Source organism: Pristiophorus japonicus, chromosome 11 (assembly GCF_044704955.1).
Source record: "Pristiophorus japonicus isolate sPriJap1 chromosome 11, sPriJap1.hap1, whole genome shotgun sequence".
Classification (NCBI taxonomy): domain Eukaryota; kingdom Metazoa; phylum Chordata; class Chondrichthyes; family Pristiophoridae; genus Pristiophorus; species Pristiophorus japonicus.
The window spans coordinates 171,850,113-171,877,426 of NC_091987.1; the positions used below are offsets into that span (position 1 = coordinate 171,850,113).

Genomic DNA, 27,314 nt, shown 5'->3' on the forward strand with positions numbered 1-27,314 from the left:
CGGTTTAAAAAAAAACAGTGGTGGGGAAAATGGCCTTAATGGCCAGAAACGGCATGTCATCACCTTTTTAACACTAAATTCAGGTGCTGATAGTCGGTGCTGGCGCCCAAGCATTGGGGAAAATTCGAAGTGCCCATCAACCGCAGAAAAATTGCTGGGCGCCGATTGCTGGGGAATATAGCGGCCAAAGTACCTGCAATTCACAAGGGAACGTCGGCCAGTGTGGAGTGTCCAGTTGGTCATGATCTCGTACATCGGTCACTTGCATCTCACTTTTGAACCCTGAGTCTTTTACACGTCATATAAGTGATGGAGGATTGGGTACACCTGAAATGTTGGAATGTAGAGGGTACCAGTAATGAAAGGAATGATATATTGGGTACAGATGCAGTGATTTAATGTAGGGACTGCTGCAATGTAAGGTACACCTGCATCTTAAATTATGATGATCCTTGTCCCAGCGCACGTTCAGTTATACATAGCAACGTTCTTGTGCTGTTTGTTGTTTTAAGCGCTGGGTCAGCTTTTGCTCGGTGCCGAGGTTGCTGTATGAGTAACCGTGGCTGTTTTGGTTAGGGAGGGCACCTCAGATGCGTGGCTCTCAACCAAAAGTTCTCTGCCTGGGATTTGTTTCAGTTCTGAAAGGGAATGACCTGGAGCCTAGTACAGCAGACTCTGTGAAACAGTAACTCTCGTGTGACACCGTATCATAATTCAACCGCTCGTCATTCTCACAACCTGGTTATCATGCGATTTATTCAAATCAGAGGAGCTACAAGGCTTCATCATACAGATACATGATCTATAACAGTGAAAGAAAGAAAGACTTGCATTTATATAGTATCTTTCACGACCATCGAACATCTCAAAGCGCTTTACAGCCAATTAAGTACTTTTGGAGTGTAGTCACTGTTGTAATGTAGTGATCAGAAATATCATCCTTTGTCCTGCCCAAAGTGTATTCTGAGCACCAAAGAGGCCATAGGCATCATTGTGATCCCCTCACTCCCTCTCCTCTGCTGCTCCTGCCCCTGGGTTCAAGGGCCCCTGTGACAAGTAGACCTTCACTATTGGCCGAATGATGATCCGCGCCGTTCTGATGGGAAGCCCAGTGCCACTGCCAACTGAGCGCTAAACATCCGTGGGACGGTTGTTTGTCAGATCCAAAGATGTACAGTCTCCTCCAAAAGGTGGAAATGGTCAAACTGGTTTGGACCCCTCCCTTAGACAAGATGCCCCTCATTAATTCCACAGTATTTCCCCCTCGTGCAGAAAAGTGATGATTCAGGAGGATTGCTCCAGGCATCATCGGAACAACAACTGCAGACCAAGTGGGCAGTCCTGTGCTTCCCCTCCTGCTGCCCCAAAGGCGGTCACTGCGTGACACCAGTATCTCTAGGTAGGACCACGCTGACCAATTCATTGTCTCCGTGTCCGCTCCCTCAATACTCTGCAACCAAAATTCACCACCATGTAAATGGAAGAGAAATGTGAACACTGGTTCATCTGTCTTAAGCACCCACGGCTTTTTTATTATTCATTCTAGGGACGTGGGGGATGCTGGCAAGGACAGCCTTTGTTGCCCCTCCCCTAATTGCCCTCGAGAAGGTGTTGGTGAGCTGCCACCTTGAACTGCTGCAGTCCGTGTGGTGAAGGTGCTCCCACAGTGCATTAGGGAGAGAGTTTTAGGATTCTGACCCAGTGACGTTGAAGGAATTGCGAAGTCCAAGTCGGAATGCTGTGTGACTTGGACAGGAACTTAGAGGTGATAGTGTTCCCATGCACCCGCTGCCCTTGTCCTTCTAGGTGATTGATGCTTGGTATATGCTGATGAAGAAATCTTGGTGAATTGTTGCAGCGCATCCTGCAGCCACGGTGCACCTGTGGTGGAGAGAGTGAATGTTTAAGGTGGTGGGTGGGGTGCCAATCAAGCGGGCTGCTCTATCCTGGATGGTGTCGAACTTCTTGAATGTTGTTGGAGCTGCACTCATCCAGGAAAGTATTCCATCACACTCATAACTTGTGCCTTGTAGATGGTGGAAAGGCTTTGGGGAGTCAGGAGGTGAGACACTCGCCGCAGAATACCCAGTCTCTGACCTGCTCTTGTTGCCACAGTATTTATGTGGCTGGTCCAGTTAAGTTTCTGGTTAATGGTGACTCCCAGAATGTTGATGATGGGGGATTGAATGATGGTAATGCCATTGAATGTTAAAGGGCGGTGGTTAGACTCTCGCTTGTTGGATATGATGATTGCCTGGTACTTGTGTGGCGTGAATGTTAATTGCCACATTTCAATTCAAGCCTGGTTGCTGTCCAGGTTTTGCTGCTTGCGGACATAGACTTTATTATCTAGGGAGTTGCAAATGGCACTGAACACTGCGCAGGCACCAGTGAACATCCCCACTTCTGACCTTATGATGGAGGGAAAATCATTGATGAAGCAGCTGAAGATCGTTGGGCCTTGGACACTGCCCTGAGGAACTCCTACAGTGATATCCCAGGGCTGAGATGATTGGCCTCCAACAACTGCTACCATCTTCCTTTGTGTTAGCTATGACTCCAGTCACTGGAGAGTTTTCCCCCTGATCTCCATTCTCTTCTTGTACTAGGCCTACATGATGCCATACTCGGTCAAATGCTGCCTTGATGTCGAGGGCAGTCACTCTCACCTCACCTCTGAAATTCAGCTCTTGTCTCCATGTTTGGACCAAGGCTGTAATGAAATCTGGAGCTGAGTGGTCCTGGTGGAACCCAAATTGGGCATCGGTGAGCAGGTTATTGGTGAGTAAGTTCTGATTGATAGCACTGTCGACGACACTTTCCATCGCTTTGCTGATGATTAACATTGGTCTGATAGGATGGTAATTTGCTGAGTTGGATTTATCCTGTTTTTTCTGGACAGGATATACTTGGGCAGTTTTCCACATTGTTGGGTAGATGCCAGCATTGTAGCTGCATTGGAACAGCTTGGCTAGAGGCGCAGCTAGTTCTGGAGCACAAGTCTTCAGCACAACAGCCGGGATGTTGTCGGGACCCGTAGCCTTTACTGTGTCTAGTGCACTCAGTCGTTTCTTGATATCACATGGAATGGATTGAATTGGCTGAAGACTGGCTTCTGTGATGGTGGAAACCGAAGGAGAAGACAGAGAAGGATCATCCACTCAGCACTTCTGGCCTAAGATGGTTTCGAACGTTTCAGCCTTGTCTTTTGCACTCATCGTGGAAGGGGATGTTCATGGAGCTTTCCCCTATCGTTAGTTGCTCAATTTACCACCACCATTCATGATTGGATGTGACAGGACTGCAGAGCTTTGATCTGATTCGTTGGTTGTGGGATCACTTAGCTCTGTCTATAGCATGCTGCTTCTGCTATTTATCATGCCTGTGTTATAGATTCACCAGGTTAGCACCTCATTATCAGGGCTTTTGCCTCACGTTGGTATTGTCACCAGCTCCAGCAAGCCCGGTCTCGAAGTTCTATCCCTCAGGATTCGGCCAGCTCAGTCAGTGGTGGTGCTACCGAGCCACTCCCAGTGCACTTACACTAACATCTGGGTAACAGGCTGTGCGTCTTTAGTGACACCAAATACTGAAAGAACTTAGGAGTGTATTGAATATAAACTACTTGCCCACATGTATTCCAGATGAAAGTTCTGAAAATAGCTCTGAATGCTGGAGTAAGTCTCAGTCCATTCAATGCCTGGTCAGAAGCACGGAGCTAAGGCTGAGCTCTGAGCCAGGGGAACGGGAGCAAGGCAGGGGGGAAACTGAAAGTGTGTGTTATTCCTGTACTGTCCCATGTGCTCCTTGGCAGCTAATATAGGGGCCACTGGCACCCACTTCGGTTGCACAAGTGTCAGGCCAGATGGAGGAAGGAAAGGGAAACATGCACTCAAAATATGCCCCTCGCCCATGAAACAGAAATTAAAATACTTCCAATCTAGTATTGAAATCCTTGGTTTAGGAGGAACAGTTCCTATGGCTAAAATGTATAGGGGCCGAAATTGCCTCTTTTTATATCCCCATTAGCACCTCCAGGGGGCGCAAGTGGGGCGCAGTGGCTTTTTCGCCCAGGGGAGGGTGACGTCCTGGAGATTTGGGGAGGGGGAGGTCCCGGAGGTTTGGGGAGGGGGAGGTCCCGGAGGTTTGGGGAGGGGGAGGTCCCGGAGGTTTGGGAGGCGCTGTACAGGTAGCGCAGCGCCCCGCAATTAGCGCCCCGTGCCGATGCGCAACTGGCGATGATGTCATTGCCGCGCACTAAACGCTCACCACCCCACGGTGTCCCCTTTGCGTCCCGAGGCTGGTGGATATCCACTGCCAGGGCGCCCCTTAAAACGGAGGCCTTTATCGGCCCCGGCCACCATTTTATTTTGTCGGCAGACTCTTGGGTCAGCCCGATAATGATGGCCCTCGCATCGACCGGGCCGCCATCATGCAGCATGGCATCCATTTTGGGTACCGGGTCACTGGCCCGATCGGTAGTGTCCCTGACAGCCTAGTGGCAGCCACCAAAGGGCCTGCAGAGTGCGCAGCGGCCCTCCCCTTTAACCATGCTCCGCCTCGATTCAGCGGCGCACGGGCCAATTCTATGTCAGGGGCAAGACTTCCAGGCCAAGCGCTAAAAGTCTCGGCCCTGGAAGATCACTGCCCTCAATCGGGGCGAGGGGTAATTCCAGCCCCATAGTGTTAGTCTTTTTTAGATTTTGTTGGTTTGTTTCCTTTTGAATGCAATTTAAATTTTCCTGAAAACACTGAACAGTGGAAATCTTCTCAGACACTTTTCTACTGCACATAACGACCTGAGAAATTAGTTGACGTTGCCTAGCCAGCATTATCTGACATCAGCACCAATTCAGAAAGGCCTGTATAAAGGCCTATTCCTAAAGAATGGCCCAAGATGGTCAATTATTTTCTTAATTATTCCCCAGAAGGTACCGACCACCTTCCAGCAAGCTGTGAGCCGAAACAACGAGTATTGGTGGGTTATTGGACCATGCCAAGGTGCGTACACCTTCAGCAGGGGTTCACTGCAGAACGATCAGGAACTGTGGTTAATTTTCCCCCTCACTAACCCTTGCTAACAGCAGTGAAGAGAGTTCGATCCTCACACCTTCTGGTGTTAGGTACGGCCCGTGTAAATTTTCTTGAAATCTGAACATGACTTTTGATGAAATATAAAATGGAAGAAATGCAAAGCCAACTGGATTCCAGGCACCAGGACTCAAAGAAAGAATCGAATCCTTCAGCCTGTCAGAGACCCCTCGCACTGTGACTTCCCCTCAGTCCTATCAGGCCATCGTGGCCCAGTTATATAGAACAGCTGACTTTGCCCATCTTCCTGCACTTCAGTATCTTCAGGAATGTCTCCATCTTGTGTGCGTCTTTTCTGAAGCAGTTTAACGTCGCGTATTCTCTCAGGATCGGGTCTAGAACCTTGGGATTCACTTCAAATCTGATCAACGGCTGTTCCAGCTCTGCTCTGGGACGATCGTCATTCAGCATCTTAATAAGAAAGGAACACGGTTAAACTCATGGTAAAAAATCTAATTTCCCCATTCAGACACAGACACTGACTAGGCCCTGACGCCAATCACAAGTCGGTAGATGCAGAGAAGCTATTTCCCCCGGTGGGGAAATCCAGAAGGAGGAGAAACAATCTTAAAATGAGAGCCAGGTGATTCAGGGGTGAAATCAGGAAACACTTTTTCAAACAAAAGTTAGTGCATATGTGAAACTCTTTCCTCCAAAAGGCAGTAGGTGCTGGGTGACAATTGGAGCTTTTCAGACTGAGATATCGATTTTTGTTGGGTAAGGGCTTCGAGGGATATGGAGCAAAGGCAGGTCAATGGAGTTGAGGTACAGATCAGCCATGATCTAATTAAGAACATAAGAACATAAGAAATAGGAGCAGCAGTAAGCCATACAGCCCCTCGAACCTGCTGTGCCATTCAACACGATCATGGCTGATCTGATCATGGACTCAGGTCCACTTCCCTGCCCGCTCTCCATAACCCCTTATTCCCTTAACGTTTAAGAAACTATCTATTTCTGTTTTAAATTTATTCAATGTCCCAGCTACCACAGCTCTCCGAGGCAGCGAATTCCACAGATCCACAACCCTTCTCCTCATCTCAGTTTTAAATGGGCGGCCCCTTATTCTAAGATTATGTCTTCTAGTTCAAGTCTCCCCCATCAGTGGAAACATCCTCTCTGCATCCATCCTATCAAGCCCCCTCATAATCTTATACATTTTGATAAGATCACCTCTCATTCTTCTGAATTCCAATGAGTAGAGGCCCAACCTACTCAACCTTTCCTCATAAATTAACCCCCTCATCTCCAGAATCAATCTTGTGAGCCTTCTCTGAACTGCCTCCAAAGCAAGTATATCCTTTCATAAATATGGAAACCAAAGCTGCATGCAGTATTCCAAGTGTGCCCTCACCAATAGCCTGTACAACTGTAGCAAGACTTCCCTGCTGTTATACTCTATCCCCAAGATTCCTTTGGCCTTCCTGATCACTTGCTGTATCTGCATACTAACCTTTTGTGTTCCTTGCACAAGTACCCCCAGGTCCTGCTGTACTGTAGCACTTTGCAATCTTTCTCTGTTTAAATAATAACTTCCAATTAAATGGCGGAACAGGTTTGAGGGGCTGAATGGCCTCCTCCTGTTCCTGTGTTTCTATAGAAGTAATAACGAGGTGATGCAACAAAAGATAACCCAGTAAAGTTGTGGACAAAGCATTGTGCGATGTGCTACTGAGCACACAAACGAGGAAGGTTGCGTAGTTTGCACAGTTAGCTGTTCTGAGGCGAGGCAGTGGGAGGGAGAGCCAGCAAGAACCCCCGCATCCCCGGGAGAGGAAGAGACAGAGCTGTCCACAGTTTCTGCTCCCGGTCACTGCCCCAGTGAATATGAGTCAGGCTGAGTAATCAAGGGCGGTGGGGCTCAATAATGATATTAATAATTTTAGATTAATAAGTATTGGTATAGAAGGAAAGACTTGCATTTCTACAACACCTTTCACAACCTCAGGACTTCCCAAAGCGCTTTACAGCCAGTGAAGTACATCTTGGCATCTAGTCACTGTTCCAATTTAGGAAATGTGGCAGCCAATTTGCTTCCACCATCAGCAATGTGATAATGACCAGATAAGGTTTTAGTGGTGTTGGTTGAAGAACAAATATTGGCCAGGTCACCGGGGAGAACTCCCCTGATCTTCTTCAAAATAACACATGTGATCGTTTACATGCACCTGACAGGGCGGACGAGGCCTTGGTTTAATGTCTCAACTATAAGACAGCACCTCCAACAGTGCAGCACACTCTCAGTACTGCATTGAAGTGTCAGCCTAGACTTAGTCCCACTCCAGAGAGTTGAGAACAATGAACTCACAACCTTCTGACTCAGAGGCGACTGCTCAGTTTTACTACTAATAGTCATAGTAACCACGAGGATAACGACTAGTTACAGGTATGATATCGGGGCATTACACCAATTACTACCAGTTACATATCAGTGAGTTATTGCACTACTGTTGGTTATGAAGGGAATCTGATTGCTACAATACTACGATTAGTTATCGGTGCAATTTCAGTGAGTTACCATTAGTTACTGATAGAATCAAAGTTCCTCCCACCTCTGGTTTTCCCTCTTCACCTGCTCATGGATGACCTCCTGGTTCTTGGAACTTCTCGCATAACAGTTGCTGGCGCCAAACTACAATTAAACATTCTCAATAACAGGGGACAGAACCGTTTTAAGGGACATGCACTAACATTTGTAGAAGTCATGTGATCAGGTGTCATGTGATCATGCATCATATGGTCAGATGGCATTTGGCCAGAACATCAAATGATCCAACCTCCAGGAATGCCTCCAACCAGTGTTGCCAACCCTAGTCTCGGCGGTCTGATATTCAGCGATGCTTCGCTGGGGGAGATGCCTCTTAATCTGCACAGCTCACCCATGAGGCCTGAGACATAATATTGGGCAACCTCGGGCCTCACCATTCAGATGCAAGGATTGAACCCACATTTCTAGGCCATTGGGCCCTAGAGAGATTGACAGAACCTACAATGGTTTAAACTCTGGCCTTTCACCTCCAGGATCAAATCCAGCTCAGTTTGATTGGAATGTTACCTGTAGTGATCTGGGAGTGCGGAATACTCATACTGGCTGTATGAATGGGAAGTGTCCCATTATCAAGCACTAACATCCCTCACCTGGATGAGCAAAGAATTCACAAGAGAAAGGCCAGAACTATGTTGGCCAAACTTGAAAAGTACCACAAGCTGACCAACACCTTCAGAGAAGCTGTTACTGGCCCTCACTCAAAAACATCCAGAACTCAAAAAGAACCCGAATGGGGGGCATAACATGGAGACAGTGCAGCACACACATCTCTCAATCTAATCTATAGCCAACATTTCATTACTTGTATCACGCCAAAGAAAGAAGATATATTGGCCGAGAAAATCAGATGCTTTGCGCCATCCATTAGCAGAGCATAATGTGGAGGGACCAAGGGAATGGGAGGAATGTCGCCTCCTCCCTCCCTCCCTCGATGCCATTCCACCACGGAGCAGCGTGCGGCGGCCCGGCCCAGAAATTGGTGCGGTCCCGGCCTGCAAGACCATCAGCAGGCCGAGGGCCATTGGAGGGAGCAGCATGTGGTGGCATACCACTGCAGGGAGCAGCGCGTGCTGCTGCAGGAGGGTGACGGCTGCGAAGGCAGGTCGCTAATTGCAGTGCGGGCAGGAACAGCAGAAGGGACAAAGGAGCAGCAAGTGTCTGTAGAGGGATGTAATTGGGGCCCAGGAGGGGCATGAGTTTGGGACCCAGAAGAGGCGAGGGCCCAGGGGCAGCACTGGCCAGCCCACACTGCATGTGTGCGCAGTAGGTCCGTGCAGCAGAGCTGGTCTCCAGTCGGCTTGGGTAACCTTTGCCACTGGACCAAGACCTAGCTCTGCCAAGTCCATGTGGTGGCTGGTGTGCAATGGCCACCACACGTTAAAACAATCAACACATGGGCATCTTCCATCCTTCAACATGTAGTTTGGGATCTGGAATATTAGGCCCTCATTGAAATATCTGTGAACTCATCCTTTTTTGGCGTGGAAGCAAGTCATCCTCATTTCGAGGGACCTGTCCATGATGATGATGATAATATGGAGAAAGAGGTATTGGCTGCCCTCCCACCAGCTGATGGAGGGTCCTGAGGCACCCTCCATTCTCGAAGGCCCGGTAGCACTGCTGATATGAAGTATCACCCTGCAAAGAAAAATGGCGGAGTCGTGACGTCAAACGACGACTTAATGTCACTACGGCGAACTTCAACCTGAGCACTAAGTTCAGCCCTGGATCCTAAGCAAAGCAGCTGAACCAACATGCAGGCAGACTCACAGAGGCACTGTCAGCAGCTCTTAAAGGGACACATCTTTCAGGTAAATTTGCATTTAAGCTTTTCGAGTGGTACTTTTTTGATTATATTGAAATAGTGGCTTGCTGCAAAAGTTGTTAAACGTTTTTTCAGTCTGTAGAGAATGCTGATGGATGCTTGCAAGGCCTTGGATGGTGAAGGAAGGCCTCTGCAATGACAGAAAATGCTGCAATACTCAACAGGTCAGGTAACATCTGTGGAGAGAGAAACAGAGTTCACGGCTCAGGTCAAGATGCTGTCTGACCTGCTAAATATTTTCAGTATTCAATGCTGTCATTTCTGATTTATAGCATCCGTTCACAGAGGGAAGAGGAAGCAGCAGAAGGAAAGATACAACCCAGACAGCCCCTTTGTGGCTGGGATACCCGGGATGGAATCATCTTCCTGCAGCCCCAGTGACCACAACCCCAATTCCCCTTTCAACATTAGTCCCACACCTTACCTTCCCTCTGTTACTGACCATCACAGCGCCCTCTTGGCCACAATGCTAGAATAAAAGGCCTCCCAGTGGCTGCAGCATGGCAGCTGGAAGGCTGCTAACTTTCAGCACGGAACACTGCAAATAGCCTTGCTCGTCAACTTGAGAAGCTAGTGGCTGGGATATTCAAATCAAGTGATGGTCTTTCATGTTCTGACGAAAAGTCATCAACCTGAAACGTTAATTCTGTTTCTCTCTCCACAGAACAGCCTGACCGGGTATTTCCAGCATTTTCTGTTTTTATTTCAGATTTCCAACATCCGCAGTATTTTGCTTTTGTATTTGTGATCATGTTCCTCCTTCTCCTCCTCCTCCTCCTCCTCCTCCTCCTCCTTCTCTTCTTCTTCCTCTTCCTCCTCTTTCTCTTTCTCTTCCTCCTCATCTTCTTCCTCCTCTTCCCCTTTCCCCTCCTCTTCCTCCACCCCTCTTCCTCTCCTCTTCCCCTTCTCTTTCTCCTCATCCTTCTCCTCTTCCTCTTCTTCCTCTTCCTCCTCATCCTCCTCCTCTTCCTCCTCCTCTTCCCCTTCCCTTCCTCTTCCTCCTCCTCTTCCTTCTTTTTCTTCTTTTCCTCCTTCTCCTTCTCCTTTTTTTTCTTCACTCTCCTTGTTAAGTCCTGACTCTAATGTACTGACTTACACGAGACATATGCTGAAGTCAAGGTCACTCAGGACCTGCACCTTTAATTCCAGCTCTCCAGTGCTGCACTTGCCTGAGACCTCCCTTTATATACCTCAGTGGGACAGGTATGGAGTGTCTCCTGCAAGTGCACCCCTGGTGGTAAGGTATGCTTATTGTTACAGGTCATATCCAGTTACAGTCATATATAGCATGGTAAGATACAGTTATATACAGTAATGTGAGATACATGACACTCCTTACCCTCTTCTTGGCCAACCACTGACTGGGCAGGCTGCATTTCTTGGGCGTGTGAAATGAGGAAGGCACCAGGGTTGAGTTGTTGTGAGGGTAGAGTAGGAAAGCAAGAGGTGCATGCCAGAAGGAGGATAACATATGAGGATGTCAGCATCTTGTATCCTTTCAGCCCTGCTACTGGCCAAGGGCTCAGCCATGCCCCAGCCAAGAATTGCCTGCGACGTCTCCTCCAAGGGGGTGAGGCGAGGCTAGGAACGGGAGATGTACCTCGTGATTGGTGCAGATTATTGGTAGGTGAAAGGGAGCAGTGTGTGAGACTAGTGATGCAGTTGGTAGGAGACAGCTTTTGAAGATGTCTTTGACCAGTGATCTGAGGTCATGAAGCTTCTTTGGGCACTGTAACCAGGTGGTGGGGGCGACATTTCTGGCAGTGACCGCCTCGGTGATGTGGTCCCACATCATTCTTTCTGGAGGGCCTCTTGGCCCCTGTGGGTAGAGGACCTCTCTTGCAGTGTTGACCCCCTGCACAAAGCTGGAGTGCTGCATAAGAGACCCTGGGTGCCACTTCCTTAATTGCTGAGCCATTTGTGTTGGTGATGAAACACTTTTCCCATTTTTAGAGGTTCAAAAGGGAATCCAGCTTTAAGTGCTGAAGACTCCCATTTGGGACTTCGTTTCAATGTTATTTTTTTAAGGCAATAAGGGCTGAATGCTGCATTTTTTTCATTTCAATTGAAGTTCACTAGTTCTGAACACATTGCTACTTTAATTCATAGCTCTTTAATTGCCCACAATTCCTTGCGAACTCCACCAACTCGTTCCCCGAGGCTGTTAGAAGCTGGAACACTGCTTCAGATCAAGAACTTCGATTTCCAGGCCTGCACCACAGTAAGTTAGTGCTCGGCTAAAAATCTTTAGCCCCCAGTGGAACTTTTTCTTGGGTATCACTGCGTCCGTTTTCAGTGGCAGTGAGCCCAAGTTGCCAGTAATGCCGACAATCCCGGTGCGGCCGTGAATTTCTAAGCCAAAGACTTGCATTTATATAGCACCTTACACGACCTCAAGATGTCCAAGAGCGCTTTACAGCCAATGAAGTACTTTTTGTAGTGCAGTTATAATGTAGCTACATGACTAAAGTATGCAGAAGTATGTTTAGCTGTAGAGGTGCTGTTAGATGTATCTGAAGAGGATTGACAACTATCAGAGGCTCAAGCCCCGATGTTGATTTGGGGCTGGAATCGGGGACTGAAGTGGGTGACAATCGAGCCGGGTGCTTTTAACTCCCAGGCCTCATTTAAATCCTCCCTCACTGACTCCCGCCCAAAGCCAGCGGGGTTGACTTAGATGCCCTCAGGCGGGAGCAGGAAATCGCCCAGCTGCAATCTGACGTCTGGAAGCCATGGAAATGGCCCCTGGCGAGGTAAGTCAGGCTGATAGGTGGGGTTGTCCGGGTCGATCGCAGCCGAATAAGGAGAGGGGAGAGTCTGGCGTGGAGGAGGCCCAATGTTTCCTTGTTGACTAATAGCTCTCTCACCTCTGAGTCAGGTTGTGGATTCAAGCCGCACACCAGGGACTTGAGCACATAATCCAGGTGACACTCCGGTGCAGTGCTGAGAGAGTGCTGCACTGTCGGAGGTGCTATCTTTCAGATGAGAGGTTAAACTGACATCTGCTCTCAGGTGGATGTAAAAGATCCTATGGCACTATTGAAAGAAGATCAGGAGAATTCTCCCCAGTGGCCAATATTAATCACTCATAACAACACCTGAAACATAATTGGGGTTAAATTCGCTCACCCACAAATACGGGCGTGATATCGCGGCACACGATAAGCCGCGCCAAGGGGCAACATGTAGGTGTGATTTAGGAAGCACTTTAAATTGGTGCTGCCTGCTGTTTGGTGTCCCCCAAGGATCAAGCCTTGGCCCCCTCCTATTTTCCATCTACACGTTGCCCCTTGGCGACACCATCCGAAAACACAGCACCAATTTCCACATGCATGCTGATGACATCCAGCTCTACCTCACTACCACTTCTCTTGACCCCTCCCCGGTCTCTAAATTGTCAGACTGCTTGTCTGACATCCGGTTCTGGATGAGCAGAAATGTTCTCCAAATAATATTGGGAAGACCGAAGGCATTGTTTTCGGTCCCCGCCACAAACTCCGTTCCCTGGCCACTGACTCCCTCCCTCTTCCCAACTTCTGTCTGAGGCTGAACCAGCCACAGCATCCACACATTTTTCAGGTGGGTGCTTGAGGGCGGGTGCTGAGGGCGGGTGCATAACTACTTCTGGTTTTCTGCCTCCAAATTGCCAATGCCGGAAGATGGCCAAGGTACGTTGAATAGCTTCCCCCTCCCCAGCCATTAAAAGGGTCTCAGTTACAACACTCTGTTACACACTGCAATGTAAGGCTGCTCACAGGTGAGTTGGGAATGGCTTAGCCAGTCACGTGATGTTCACGAGTCTCAATAAAACCCCAGCCAGTTGGGTTTGGGGATCCACGATGAGGCAGGTGGTTGTGAAGCGGGTGAATGAACTGGTAATGTGTAGTGTGATTGTTAAACATTTGCTAATGAACCAACTAGTTCTTAATAGCCATGTATTGCTATGAATTCTTAAGCAAGAAACCCATGAAGCAAATACATTACACACACCACTTTCATTCTAAACTTCTCTCTCTCTCTCTCTCTCTCTTTCTCCCCCTTTCTCTCTCTGATCAGAGTACTGCACTTTGGTTCCTGAGATTTCATGTCTAATAAAGTGGTTTATAATGCAGCACACAGCTTGTGATACTACGCAAGGACTTATAATAAAAGTGGATCATCCATTTCTTTGATTTGGAAAGTGTTGGTTTAACATGGATTAAGAACAGAATGTGGCTGCCGAATTTAAATTCTAAAATTAGCCCAACTGCATGTAGAGTGTAATGTTAACCCAGATCAAGTATGCCCTCAAGCCATCCTGCGGTACCAATGCAGTTAGGACAAATTAAATCTAACAAACTGATTGGAGTACTTTGAGGATGTAACCAATTTAGTGGGTGAATTGCAATGCAGTTGAGATTACATAGCTTGATTTTCAGACAGCATTTCACAAAGTCTCTCACAAAATACTTACAGCTATCCCCAAAGCCCATGGGACCAAGGAGGAAGTTGTAAATTGGATGGAGAAATGATTGGATAATAGAAAACAGATGGTAATTGTTAATGGGATGAAACCTGCGAGGCAATAATGACCAACAGAGTCTTAGGGAGCAATCCTGGGACCTCGCATGGCTTAGTATCTTTAGTGTTGTCAGGAAAAAATGTGAGTTTGCAGACAATGGGATTGTGTGGGAAAACGGGTTGAGTAAGAAGGATATCTCTGAGGTAAGACACACTGTGCACCTGGACCAGTGAACAACGATTAAATGTAATGGAGATATAGTAGATTTGCAGCTTTCAGACAGGACTGCAGTCGGGACAATTATAGTCGGTCTTGGTTGCCACGTATTGCTGGGTTATCAAGGTAAACATCAGCCAATGTTCTGATGGTTATCCAGTGACTTCCTGTTGGGAAATGTGCAAGTGCAGGCGTTCAATCAATATCCTGTTCCCACTTCCGATGGTGAAAAGCTAAAAACAGTGGAGGGCCAAGGAGACTTGGGGATCTAGGTGCATAGATCATTGAAATGTCATGAACATGTACAGAAAATAATCAAAATGGCTGATGGAATGTTAGCCTTTATATCTAGAAGATAAGAATACAAGGGAGTTGCAGTTATGTTGCAGCTATACAAAGCCTTAGTTAGTACTTGGAGCACTGTGAGCAGTTCTGGGCACCGCATCTTAAGAAGGATATATTGGCCTTGGAGGGAGTGCAGCGTAGGTTTACGAGAATGATATCCGGACTCCAAGGGTTAAATTACGAGGAGAAATTATACAAATTAGGGTTGTATTTCCTCGAACTAAGAAGGTTAAGTGGTGATTTGATTGTAGTTTAAAAATATATTAAAGGGAACTTATAGCGTAGATAGAGAGAAACTATTTCAGCTGATTGGAGGGTCTAGAACTAGGGAGGCATAGTCTAAAAATCAAGCCAGACATTTCAGCAGTGAAATTAGAAACACTTCTAAACACTAAGGGTGGTAGAAGTTTGGAACTCTCTTCCACAAATGGTAATTGATGCTAGATCAATTTAGGCTTTTGATAAAGTCTCACATGGTAGACTGGTCATGAAAGTTGTAATGTCCTTACTCAATGGCACAAAACCCACACGAGGCACATTCTATGGACAAGGTCACTCTATGACCTGAACCTTTATTCACAGGACCAAGAAGTGATGACCCTGTGTGGGACCTCCCTTTATATACCTGGATGACCAGGTAAGGAGTGTCTCCCACAAGTTCGCCCCCTGTGGTCAAGGTGTGCATTGCTTAAGTATATACAGTATTGCAGTGGTGTTATATAGAGGTTACATACATGACAAAAGTAAAAGCCAAAGGCAAGGCAAAGGGTCAAGTTGGATCCAAAATTGGCTGAGAGGCAGGAAGCAAAGGGTAATGTTTGATGGGTGTTTTTGTGACTGGAAGGCTGTTTCCAGTGGGGTCCCGCAGGGCTCAGTACTGGGTCCCTTACTTTTTGTGGTATATATCAGTGATTAAGACTTGCATGTAGTGGTATGTTAAGAAGTTTGCAAATGATACAAAAATTGGCCATGTGGTTGATAATGAAGAAGAAAGCTGTAGACTTCAGGAAGATATGAACTGGCATGTATCCTTATGCCTTCTTAACCATCTTATCTACCTGGCCTGCTACCTCCAGGGATCTGTGGACCCAGAAGGTAAGTTTAAATTCATTTCTAAGTTTCCTTGTAGACTAGGGGTGCTGCTCCAGGCCCCATATCGAAGCATTGGGTCACCCTGGCACTGGGCTCCCCCCCTCACCCCGATCGTGGCCTGTGCCCCTCCCCCCGATCGTGGCCTGTGCCCCTCCCCCAATGGCAGCCTGTGCCCCCTCCCCCAGTAGCAGCTGTGCCCCTCCCCCAATGACAGCCTGTGCCATCTCCTCCAATGACAGACTGTGCCCCCTCCTCCAAAGACAGTCTGTGCCCCCTCCCCCGATGGCAACCTGTGCCCCTCCCCCAATGGCAGCCTGTGCCCCTCCCCCAATGGCAGCCTGTGCCTCATTCCCCAGTAACAGTCTGTGCCCCCTCCCCCAATGGTAGTCTGTGCCCCTCCCCCTCCTCCAGTGACAGCCTGTGACCTCCCCTCTCCCCCAATGGCAGCCTATGACACTCTTTTCCCACCCCGGCCTCCCCGCACCAGCAGTTGCCGACTGGTCCCACCTGTCTCGGCAGTCGCCTCCTATCTTAAATTCCCTCTCCCGCTCAGGCTGTCAATGTGGTTGTCGGGAGGGAGCGAGTCAGAAAGCAGAGAGTAGTGTTCAACGCTTGTTTATCAGGCTGGAGGGTATTGGGACCACTACTCTTTTTGCAATATATTAATGACCTGCACTTGAGTAACTAGGGAATAATTTCAAAATTCAGAAATACACTAACCAGTGAGGAACATCGTAACAGACTTCAGAAGGACATAGACTGACTGGTGAAATGGTTAGATACATGGCTGATGAAATTTAATGCAGGGAAGTGTGAATTGATTAATTTTGTTAGGAAGAATGAGGAAAGGGTTTTTTAACGAAATGGTACAGTTTTAAAGGGGGTGCAAGTACAGAGAGACCTCACGGTGTACTACACAAGTCCTTGAAGATGGCAAGACAAGTTGTTAAAAAAGCATACAGGCTTCTTGGCTTTGTAAATAGAGACAAAGGGGCTGAAATGCAATGCCGACAGAAAGCTGGCTCTCTCCCGCCTTTTTCCTGCGATTACCGCTGGTATGGTTGCGGCGGCCAATGGATCGATTTTCACCTTAAAAAAAAAAAAAAAATGGCCTCCAGTGGTAATGACCCTTCTGAATTGGTACTTTGCAGCGGTGTGGGTAGGTTGATTGGGGGGCTATTCACTCAGTGAAATTCACCCTTATGGTGATTTCCAGCCAACCAGTCAACTGCTCCCCAGTATTCTTAAGGCCCGGGTTTGTCGCTAGGCCCTGAGGAGGAAAGGCCTTGCAGTGAAGGTCATGCTGTACCAAGGAGGGCTACCCGATTTTCGGAACCAGAGCTGAAGACCCTCTTGCAGGATGTAGAGGGAAGGAGGGGAGTCTTGTACTCACACGCAAGGAGACCAAGTTGCCGAGCCTTTAGTAATGCCTGGAGGGAGATCGCTGTGGAGGTGTCGGGGACATCCATCTATGATTGGACAGTGACCCAATGTTAGAAAAGGCTGAATAACATCATTCATCTGATGAAAGTGAGGACCTGTTCCACCAACTATTGACCTTCCATCTACGAGCCTCTCCTTCATCCTTCTCTCATTTCCCACCTTCACTCATTAGTCACAAGCAGCATTTCATTGCTGAGGCCTACACACACACACATATATATATATATTTGTGTGTGTGTTTTTGCAATGGAGGCCCTCTCATTCAACAGTTACAGCTGCATGTCATGGACACACACTTGTGCTCTCATTTCTGATGCATCATCATGCTGCTACGAACCAACCATTCTTTGTTTGGAGGCCGAAGTTGCTCATAATCGAATGGAGCAAAGGAGGACGGGTGGTGGCGAGGCTGACCTCTAAATCCTCACACTTTTGGAGGTGAGGATCGAGGTACTCGTGGGCAGACATGGTGCCTTCCCTGCGCCCATGGCACTGCCGATGTGGGGGTGAAGGTCCTTCTTTAATGCTATCGTTCCCTGAATGCTCCAGTGATTACTGTGCCTTTCCCTCTGAAAGTGTGCAAGTTGCAGCCTCCATGCATCAATCCCCACCTCCCCCTCACGGCATCCCTTCTCCCATTGATGCTCGCAGGTGAGAGGCCAAGTGACAGCCGAGGCGAGGGAGAGGATGCTCCTGAGACACAGTCCCCAGGCCTGCAGGGGACCCTTGATGACAATGAGAGACATCTATGTCCTGACAGCATTGAGGACATTGAGGGCTCCAGCCTTGCTGACACCCTGGATCACACTCCATCTTTAGGGAATATGTCCCATGAGGAAGAGGAGGACACTGCTGGCAGCATCGCGTCACTGCTTCCACCCATACGTGCCAGCTCAGATAACGGGAGTGCGCGGTCCGATCTATTTCAGATAGAAGAGGGGTCTGCGGTGGGTGTTGAAACAGGGCCTAGCGGGCTGCAGCATGGTGACGGGCAGAGGGAACCTCGGGTGCCATCTCTCCGGGGGGTGAGTCCGCACTGGAGTTCTGCGGAGGAGGACTCAGACGAGCTCATCGATGTTGGGGCTTATGAGAGAAGTGTGGGGGCCATGCATTCCCAGATGTTGGGGGCACTGGCAAGGGTGCCCGAGAGGCTGTCAGAATGGTGAGGAGCATGGAGGAGTCTGCCTCCCGCACTGTCGACAGCTCTGCGCACAGCCATGGAGACCATCATTGCCAGTGTGCAGGCGATGGTGGACTCCCAGAGAGACCGTGTGGCTCCAGCTGTGATGCTGCAGCTCTTCGGTGATGTGGCAGCTGCCATTACAACACAGGCACAAGGGAACGAGCATGTCGGGGCTGGTTTGGAGAGGATGGCCGTGGCCCTGAAAGCTCAGAATGCTCTTATGCACTCTGTGCAACAGGCCACGGAGCATCTAACTCTGTCATCTCTGGTGGCTTTGAGACTGTGGCTGCTCTCATGCAGTTCCAGCTGGATGCCACCCGACACCTCAGCGTTGCCTTCGCAGCTGGATCCACCACGGGCCACGGAGTGGTGCCACAGCATTGACCTGAGCTCCCTCAGATTGGTGGTGGTGGTATCGTGCCGCTTCCAGTGAGTAACTCAGGCTCCTCGGGCCAGGATATGGATGATGCGCTCCCTCAGGATCACAACATTCCTGGCCCAAGACCTGTCACTTCGCCAGTACCTCCACTCATGGCCTCGCCCGAGCCAAGCCAGACTGAACACTCCCAGGAGGGTGCTGCCCAGTCTGCAGCCGGGCCTTCCAGGGCCAAAGCTGGTCAAGAGCATCCAACAGAGAACACAGCAGCCTTCCCAGACCCATGAGGCAGCCACAGGGGAGTCACTGAGGTGCAGTAGTAGGATAGGCACGCGTAAGAGAGGTTATGTGGAAATGCATAAGGGTGGCAAATGTTTTTTGTTGTGTTGGTTGTTTGGAGTGATTTTGATGATTAAATCTTTTTTTTGCACCGATATCTGGGCAGGTGTATTAATGTAATGGTGAGCAATTATATATCAATGCACTCATTGGGATGGCCATGGAAAGTAAAAGCTGAAGGGTCATGTGGGGATGAATTTATCTGAATCGAGCAGCAATCAGACATGTCTGCACTTCGCTTGCAGGGTTGGGATGGCGATGACGTCTCCTGGGTGGCTGGCGACATGCATGCTGCTCCTCCTCCTCCTCCTGGTCCTCCTCTTTATACTGCTCCTCCTCCTCCTCCAGCTGCTGTCCCCTCATGACAGCCAATTTATGCAGCATGCAGCAGCTGACCACAAAGATGGCGACCCGTTCAGATGAATACTGTAATGCGCCACTAGAGCACAACGGAATCTTTGTTTCAGCATCCCAATGCAGTGCTCAGTGATGCCCCTGGTGTCAGAATGAGCGTCGTCATAGACATGCTCGGCTGCATTCCTGGGGTTGTGAAGTGGAGTGAGCAGCCAAGTGGACAGGGGATATCCCTTGTCCGCAAGCAGCCACCCACAATCCTGGTTTGGGCCGGTGAAGGTGGCGGGCAAACTGCACTGGCACAGGATGAATGCATCGTGGCTACTGCCTGGATACCGGGCATCAACTGCCAGGATCCTTTGCTGGTGGCCGCACCAGCTGGACGTTCAGGCAATGGTATCCCTTTCTGTTGATGAATATTTCTGGATGGTTTTGTGGTGCCCTAATCCAACGTGTTCATAGTGAATGGCCCCCTGCAGCCTGGGGAACCCGGCAATCTGGATAAATCCGGCTTGCCGCTCCACCTGCTTCTCCCTGGTCATCGGAAAGGAGATATATTGGAGTCTTCTCTTGTATAGCGCATTGGTGACCTGCCGGATGGAGCAATGGGCGGAGAATTGAGAGAAATTAGAGAAGTTTGCACTTGCAAACTGGAACAAGCCAATAGCGTAAAAATTCAGAGCTATGGTCAGTTTTGTCTCAACGCTGTCCTCAGCCTTGTGTGAGGCTCCAGATCTGGCCACAGGATATTGCAGAGCTCTGTCATGATGTCCTTCGTGTATCTCAGTCTTCACACACTGCTCGTTGCTGAGCTGCAGGAAGGAGAACTGACGCCGGTATACTCTTGGACGGTAGGGCCTCCTTCCCCCAGGTCTGTGCTGGGCCCCTCCTATGGCAGCTGGCTGAGCATCTTCTCCCTCTTCCTGCTGATATTCCTGAGTCTGTGCAGGCTGCTGCTGGCAAGGCTCCTCGCCCACTATCTGGTATGGGGGGTCAGCGTACCACACCCTCCTCCTCACGCCAGCTCCCTCCTGGTCAACCTCTCGATGTTGAGGTCTGCAGCCATCTGTAGGCCCTTCTCCATGTTGGGCAGCCATGGCTGCTGCCTCCCTTGCCCGCTGCCTCAGGACCCATTGATGATGGCGACGCCTTCTCCTGCGTGCCTCCCTGCCTCTGACAATGTAGACAAGGCTGCCAACACTGAGCCCATTGTGGTTGCAGGCTGGACTCTCACTCGGTAGCCTCTGTGGAGCAGTGAATTACTCCCACTGGCCACGACTAATGAGTGAGAGTAAAAAAGGTTTGCTCACTCTGAAAAACTTCACACAAGGCTGCTGCTATTTTTCCAAAGTTGCACAAAAATCCGCGAAAAATTCTGCTCATCAAAAACCTGACCGCAACACACCAGCTGGCGGTTTCCAGCAGCACACTGACCCAAAAGGCTGGCGAGGGCACTGTCACAAACCAGCCAGCCTTTTTTATGGTGAAAATAGGTTCGGGGCGGCAGCGGTGCGCACTTTGATTGCGTCATCACTGCCGCAAGCCCCATACTGCCCCGGAAGTCGGCCGATCAGGCGTAAATGGACAACGCCCCAAAAACTCCCGTGGTAAATTTTGGTCGTGGCGGCCAGTTGACGGCAAAGCGGCGGCCAATGGATTCTGTCACATGGCCGCCGCAAACGGGTGATAATGGGCCTTAGCGGGAACCTGAATTTCGGCCCCATAGACTACAAAGTCATGGAAGTTATGCTGAACCTTTATAAACCACTGGTTCGGCTCCAGCAGCAGTATTGTGTCCACACTTTAGGAACGATGTCAAGGCCTTAGAGAGGTTGCAGAGGAGGTTTACTAGAAAGATACCAGGGATGAAACGATTTAGTTACGTGGAGAGACTCAAGAGGCTGGGTTGTTCTCCTTAGAGCAGAGAAGGTTCTGGGGAGATTTGGTAGAGGTATTTAACGAATTTTGATAGAGTAAATAAGAAGAAACTATTCCCAGTGGCAGAAGGGTTGGTAACCAGAGGACGCAGATTTAAGGTGATTGGCAAAAGAACCAAAGACGAGATAAGGAGAATTTGTTTTTTACTCCAGTGAGTTGTTGTGATCAGGAATGCACAATTTGAAAGGGCGGTGGAAACAGATTCAGTAATAACTTTCAAAAGGGATTTGGATAAATGTTTTGAAGTGAAAAAAATTGCTGTGCTACAGGGAAAGATTAGGGGGGGTGGGACTAATTGGATAGCTCTTTCAAACATCCGGCATGGGCCGAATGGGCCGATGGCCACCTTGTGCGCTATACTGTGGAAACCGGGACAATGAATAAATTTAAGACAGAGATAGACAACTTCTTAACCGATAAGGGATTAAGGGGTTATGGAGAGCGAGCAGGGAAGTGGACCCGAGTCCATGATTGGATCAGCCACGATTGTATTAAATGGCAGAGCAGGCTCGAGGGGCCGTATGGCCTATTTCTTATGTTTTCTTATGTTCTTATATCATTCTGTGCTTCTATGAGATCCCAGAGGTGTGAGCCCAATGTCTTAGCTATTGCACCATTCAGTCAACCTACCCTGTTTACTTTCCTGATTGGATTCCAATTTAAAGTATATTAAAGAATCAACTCCCATTCATGTTCCATGTTAATAACAGAATGGTTCTGTGATCAGGCATTCTCAGTGAGAGCTGTGGGCCCATGTTATTTTCTTGCTTTGTCCTGCCCGTGAGCTCAACCCTTGTTGACAGAGCGCGACTATTGAATCGGATTAATATGCCGTGCGAACATGCACTATCAAACACACAATGACATATAATTCATAAAGTAATCTTACCTTCTGAATTAAAATGTTGATTCCTTTCTCTAACCTGGGCAGTTTGGCTGCCACCCACTTGATTCTGTTGACCAGGGAGCGAGGCACAGTGTTGTTCTGCTCCAAGCTATTGTGGAGATAAAGGACTGGTTCAACCCAGGACTGGACCATCACCAACACTGCGTGCAGCAGCCATTGATCCTGTAAGATGAGTTATTAAATAGGTCGTCATGTTCGGTTAGCACTGAGAACGAGTACAGCTTAACCCACTCCATTAAGGTAAGTTTATTTTTAGCCCTGTTAAAATATATTTTACCCTACGTAAACTAGAGGTGATCCAAAACTTTGCTGCCCGTGTCTTAACTTGCACCAAGTCCCGCTCACCCATCACCCCTGAGCTCGCTGACCTACATTGGTTTCCGGTTAAGCAATGCCTCGATTTCAAAATTCTCATCCTTATTTTCAAATCCCTCCATGGCCTCGCCCCTCCCTATCTCTGTAATCTCATCCAGCCCCACAAGCCCCCCGAGATGTCTGCGCTCCTCTAATTCTGCCCTCTTGAGCATCCCTGATTATAATCACTCAACCATCGGTGGCCGTGCCTTCTGTTGCCTGGGCCCCAAGCTCTGGAACTCCCTGCCTAAACCTCTACCTCTCTTTCCTCCTTCAAGACACTCCTTAAAACATAGCTCTCTGACCAAGCTGTTGGTCACCTGCGCTAATTTCTACTCATGCGGGTCGGTGTCAAATTTTTATGTCAATACTCCTGTGAAGCACCTTGGGCCATTTTACTATGTTAAAGGCGCTCTATAAATATAAGCTGTTGTTGTTGATGTTCAACTCGCAGGTTAGACAGTGAAAACAGTGGAATGTCTGGTTTAGGGAGATAGTCTCAAGAAATGGCAACGTAATGACAGTGCTGATGATAGGAATCTGAGCTTATTCCTCATCCTTCCCCTGTGGCCTCAGTGGTTTGATGCTCCGTGTGCCTCTGGGCCTATATTCATTGCCAAAACTGTGAGGTGTGACTGATCAAAAATTGAGGTTTATATAGCACATGAAAGGACCCAACTAAAATACAACACTGAGGCCACAGGGGATTAAGCTCAGATTCCTATCATCAGCACTAGTGTAAGACTGTCATTACATTGCCTTTATTTCAAAGGGGATGGAGTATAAAAGCAGGGAAGTCTTGCTACAGCTGTATAGAGTATTGGTGAGGCCACACCTGGAATACTGCGTCCAGTTTTGGTTTCCATATTTACGAAAGGTTATACTTGCTTTGGAGGCAGTTCAGAGAAGGTTCACTAGGTTAATTCTGGGGATGAGGGAGTTGACTTATGAGAAAAGGTTGAGTAGGTTGGGCCTCTACTCATTGGAATTGAGAAGAATGAGAGGTGATTTTATCGAAACATATAAGATAATGAGGGGGTTTGACAAGCTGGATGCGGAGAGGATGTTTCCACTGATGGGGGAGACTAGAACTAGAGGGCATGATCTTAGAATAAGGGGCCGCCCATTTAAAACTGAGATGAGGAGGAATTTCTTCCCTCAGAGGGTTGTAAATCTGTGGAATTCGCTGCTTCAGAGAGCTGTGGAAGCTGGGACATTGAATAAATTTAAGACAGAAATAGATCGTTTCTTAAACGATAAGGGGATAAGGGGTTATGGGGAGCAGGCGGGGAAGTGGAGCTGAGTCTATGATCAGATCAGCCATGATCATATTAAATGGCGGAGCAGGCTCGAGGTGCCATATGGCCTACTCCTGTTCCTATTTCTCATGTTCTTATGTTAGGTTAACAGAGCAATTGGTCCGATGGTCTATTCCATCTATGTGTTCCTTTGGGGACATGCCTGTCTGACAAGTGAAACTTTGCGCTAGAAATTTAGCATTGCTGGTCTACTTTATAAGGTGCTCCAGCTGGTCAAGGGCTGTTGAATCACGTTTATTTATGTGTATCTGTGTACGTGCGAGTCTGAGATACAACACAAAATAAGATCAACAGAGAAACAGGGGATGGGGTGTTATGTATTTAACCCCTTGTAACCTGTATAACACCTGACCATCAGAGGGCCCACCTGTTGGAGTCCCAAGGGATCCCAGCATCCCTAGGGAGCATGGTATATAAGCAGGCCACCCACAAGGTGCACTCTGGAGTCTTATCAAAGGAGCTAAGGTCACACTTGCTCATTGTACACAGTACTCAGTTTCATCCTTTATTGTCAGTGTATCAATTGGTGACGAGGTAATGAACAACAGCGCGAAAATGCAAAGAACAGTCGGTATCCTGGAGAAGTTCTCAGAAGGGGACGGTTGGGAGGCCTTCGTGGAGAGACTCGACCAATACTTCGTGGCCAACGAGCTGGAAGGGGACGAGAATGCTACCAAACGAAGGTCCTAACCGTCTGTGGGGCAACAATCTATGGCCTCATGAAGAATCTCCTAGCTCCGGTAAACCAACAGAGAAATCCTATGAAGAATTGTGTACGCTGTTCCGGGAGCACCTAAATCCTAAGGAAAGTGTTTTGATGGTGAGATACGTGTAAACGATCGGAGGGCCAAGAAGTGGCAAGACATGTCGCCAAACTAAGGCGCCTCGCAGGACATTGTGAGTTTGAGGGATTCCTAGAACAAATGCTTAGAGACTTTTTTGTACTGGGCATTGGCCATGAGACAATCCTTCGCAAACTGTTGACTGTAGAAACTCCGAATCTAAGTAAAGCCATAACGATAGCCCAGACATTTATGTCCTTCAGCGACAGCACCAAACAGATTTCGCAGAGTAAAGAAGTTTCGGCCAGTACTTTGCGTAAAGTAACGTCGGTTTCGAGCAGAAATGTACATGGCAGAACGTATACGCTGTCTGCTGCTGCCCGATCTCAGATGACCCAGAGTCTGCCATCAATCGTTAATGCGAGGCAGTTGGCATTGTAGAGGTGATCATAGGCCCCATCAATGCTGCTTCAAGCACTATGCGTGCAACGGCTGCAGAACAATGGACACCTCCAGCAAATGTGCAGGTGAGCTGAAAATCCTGCAAACCCTGCAAAACCTGCAAACCTCTACGTTGCAGAGGAAGATCGATCCACTGTGGATCAGGCTGAATTGGAAAGTCGTACCGAGGAGGCAGAAGTGTACGGGTTACACACATAAACTACGAAATGTCCACCAATAATGTTGAAAGTTGAACTGAATGGTATTCCAGTATCTATGGAACTGGACACGGTGCAAGTCAGTCCATAATGAGTAAAAAAGCCTTCGACAGACTGTGGGGTAAAAAGGCACACAGGCCCAAGCTCAGCCCCATTCACACCAAACTAAGGACTTACATCAAGGAACTAATTCCTGTAATTGGCAGTGTAGAAGTCAAAGTCTCCTACGATGGAGCAGTACACGAACTCCCGCTGTGGATTGTGCCAGGGGATGGCCCTACGTTGTTTGGCAGAAGCTGGCTGGGAAAAATCCGCTGGAACTGGGACAACATCTGAGTGCTTTCGTCTGTCGACGACGCCTCGTAGGCCCAGGTTCTGAGCAAGTTCCCATTGTTGTTCGAGCCAGGCATTGGAAGCTTCTTAGGGGCGAAGTGCAGATCCATTTGGTTCCTGGTACGCGACCCATCTACTACAAGGCATGGACGGTACCGTACATGATGCGTGCACAAGTGGAAATTGAGCTGGACAGGCTGCAACGAAAAGGCACCATCGCGTCGGTGGAATTCAACGAATGGGCTAGTCCAATTGTCCCGGTAGTTAAAGCGGATGGCACAGTTAGAATTTGTGGGGACTATAAAATAACGATTAACTGTTTTTCGGTACAGGACCAGTACCCGCTCCCCAAGGCAGACGACCTATTTGCGACCCTGGCTGGAGGGAAGATGTCACCAAGCTGGTCCTGACCTCGGCCTACATGACGCAGGAGCTGGAGGAGTCTTCGAAAGGCCTCACCTGCATCAACATGTACAAAGGTCTGTTCATCTGTAACTGGTGCTCGTTCGGGATTCGGTCGGCCGCGGCAATCTTCCAGTGGAACATGGAGAGCCTGCTAAAGTCGGTTCCTTGCACTGTGGCCTTCCAGGATGACATACTGGTTACAGGTCGGGACACCATTGAGCACTTGAAGAATCTGGAAGAGGTTCTTAGTTGGTTGGATCGCGTGGGGCTCAGGTTGAAACGCTCAAAGTGTGTTTTCCTGGCGCAGGAGGTTGAGTTCTTGGGAAGAAGAATCGTGGCAGACGGCATCAGACCCATTGACGCCAAGTCGGAGGCCATCAAGAACACGCCGAGACCACAGAACGTGACGGAGCTGCGGTCGTTCCTGGAATTCCTTAACTATTTCAATAATTTCCTACCTGGGTTAAACACCCTGCTAGAACCCCTACATGCACGACTGCGCAAGGGAGATGACTGTGTATGGGGGAATTCACAAGAGGCTGCCTTTAAGAAAGCCAGAAATCTGTTGTGTCTTGTATAACCCTTGTAAACGATTAGTGCTAGCTTGCGATGCGTCGTCATACGGGGTCGGGTGTATGTTACAACTGGCTAACGAATCGGGGATTTTGCAACCGGTCGCTTATGCATTCAGGAGTTTGTCCAAGGCCGAAAGGGCCTACAGCATGATTGAAAAAGAGGCTCTGGCTTGCGTCTACAAGGTGAAAAAAATGCACCAGTAATTATTTGGCCTCAAGTTTGAGCTTGAAACTGACCACAAGCCGCTGTTCTCTGAGAGCAAAGGGATTAATACCAATGCCTCTGCCCGAATCCAAAGATGAGCGCTCACGCTGTCGGCATACAACTATGTAATCCGCCACAGACCGGGCACAGAGAACTGCGCAGATGCTCTCAGTTGGCTGCCATTGCCTACCACCGGGATGGAAATGGCATAGCCAGTGGACTTGCTCATGTCATAGAGGCATTCAAGAAAGAAAAGTCCCCTGTTACGGCCCGCCAGATCAGGATCTGGACCAGCCAGGATCCTTTACTGTCTTTGGCAAAAAACTGTGTCCTCCATGGGAGCTGGTCCGGTGTCCCAGCGGAGATGCAGGAGGCAATTAAGCCATTCCACAGGCGCAAAGACGAATTGTCCCTGCAGGCAGACTGACAGTTGTGGGACAATCGCGTGGTCTTGCTCAAGAAAGAGAGATACGTTCATATGTGAACTGCACAGCACCCAGCCAGGCATTGTAATGATGAAAACC

The 27,314-nt window shown here is 48.6% G+C and overlaps 1 protein-coding gene across 1 annotated transcript in view; it reads right to left on the minus strand.

Moving 5' to 3' along the window:
• Positions 1 to 5,307: 5,307 nt before the first annotated feature.
• The window catches only part of smtlb (somatolactin beta), an 80,110-nt gene continuing 58,103 nt past the window's right edge, over positions 5,308 to 27,314 (minus strand). Inside the window, exons 5-6 of the mRNA XM_070892815.1 lie at positions 22,141 to 22,320; positions 5,308 to 5,502 (exon numbers count right to left, since the gene is read on the minus strand). Of these exons, the coding sequence (XP_070748916.1) occupies positions 5,308 to 5,502; positions 22,141 to 22,320 (375 nt within the window). The remainder of the gene's footprint in view (positions 5,503 to 22,140; positions 22,321 to 27,314) is intronic.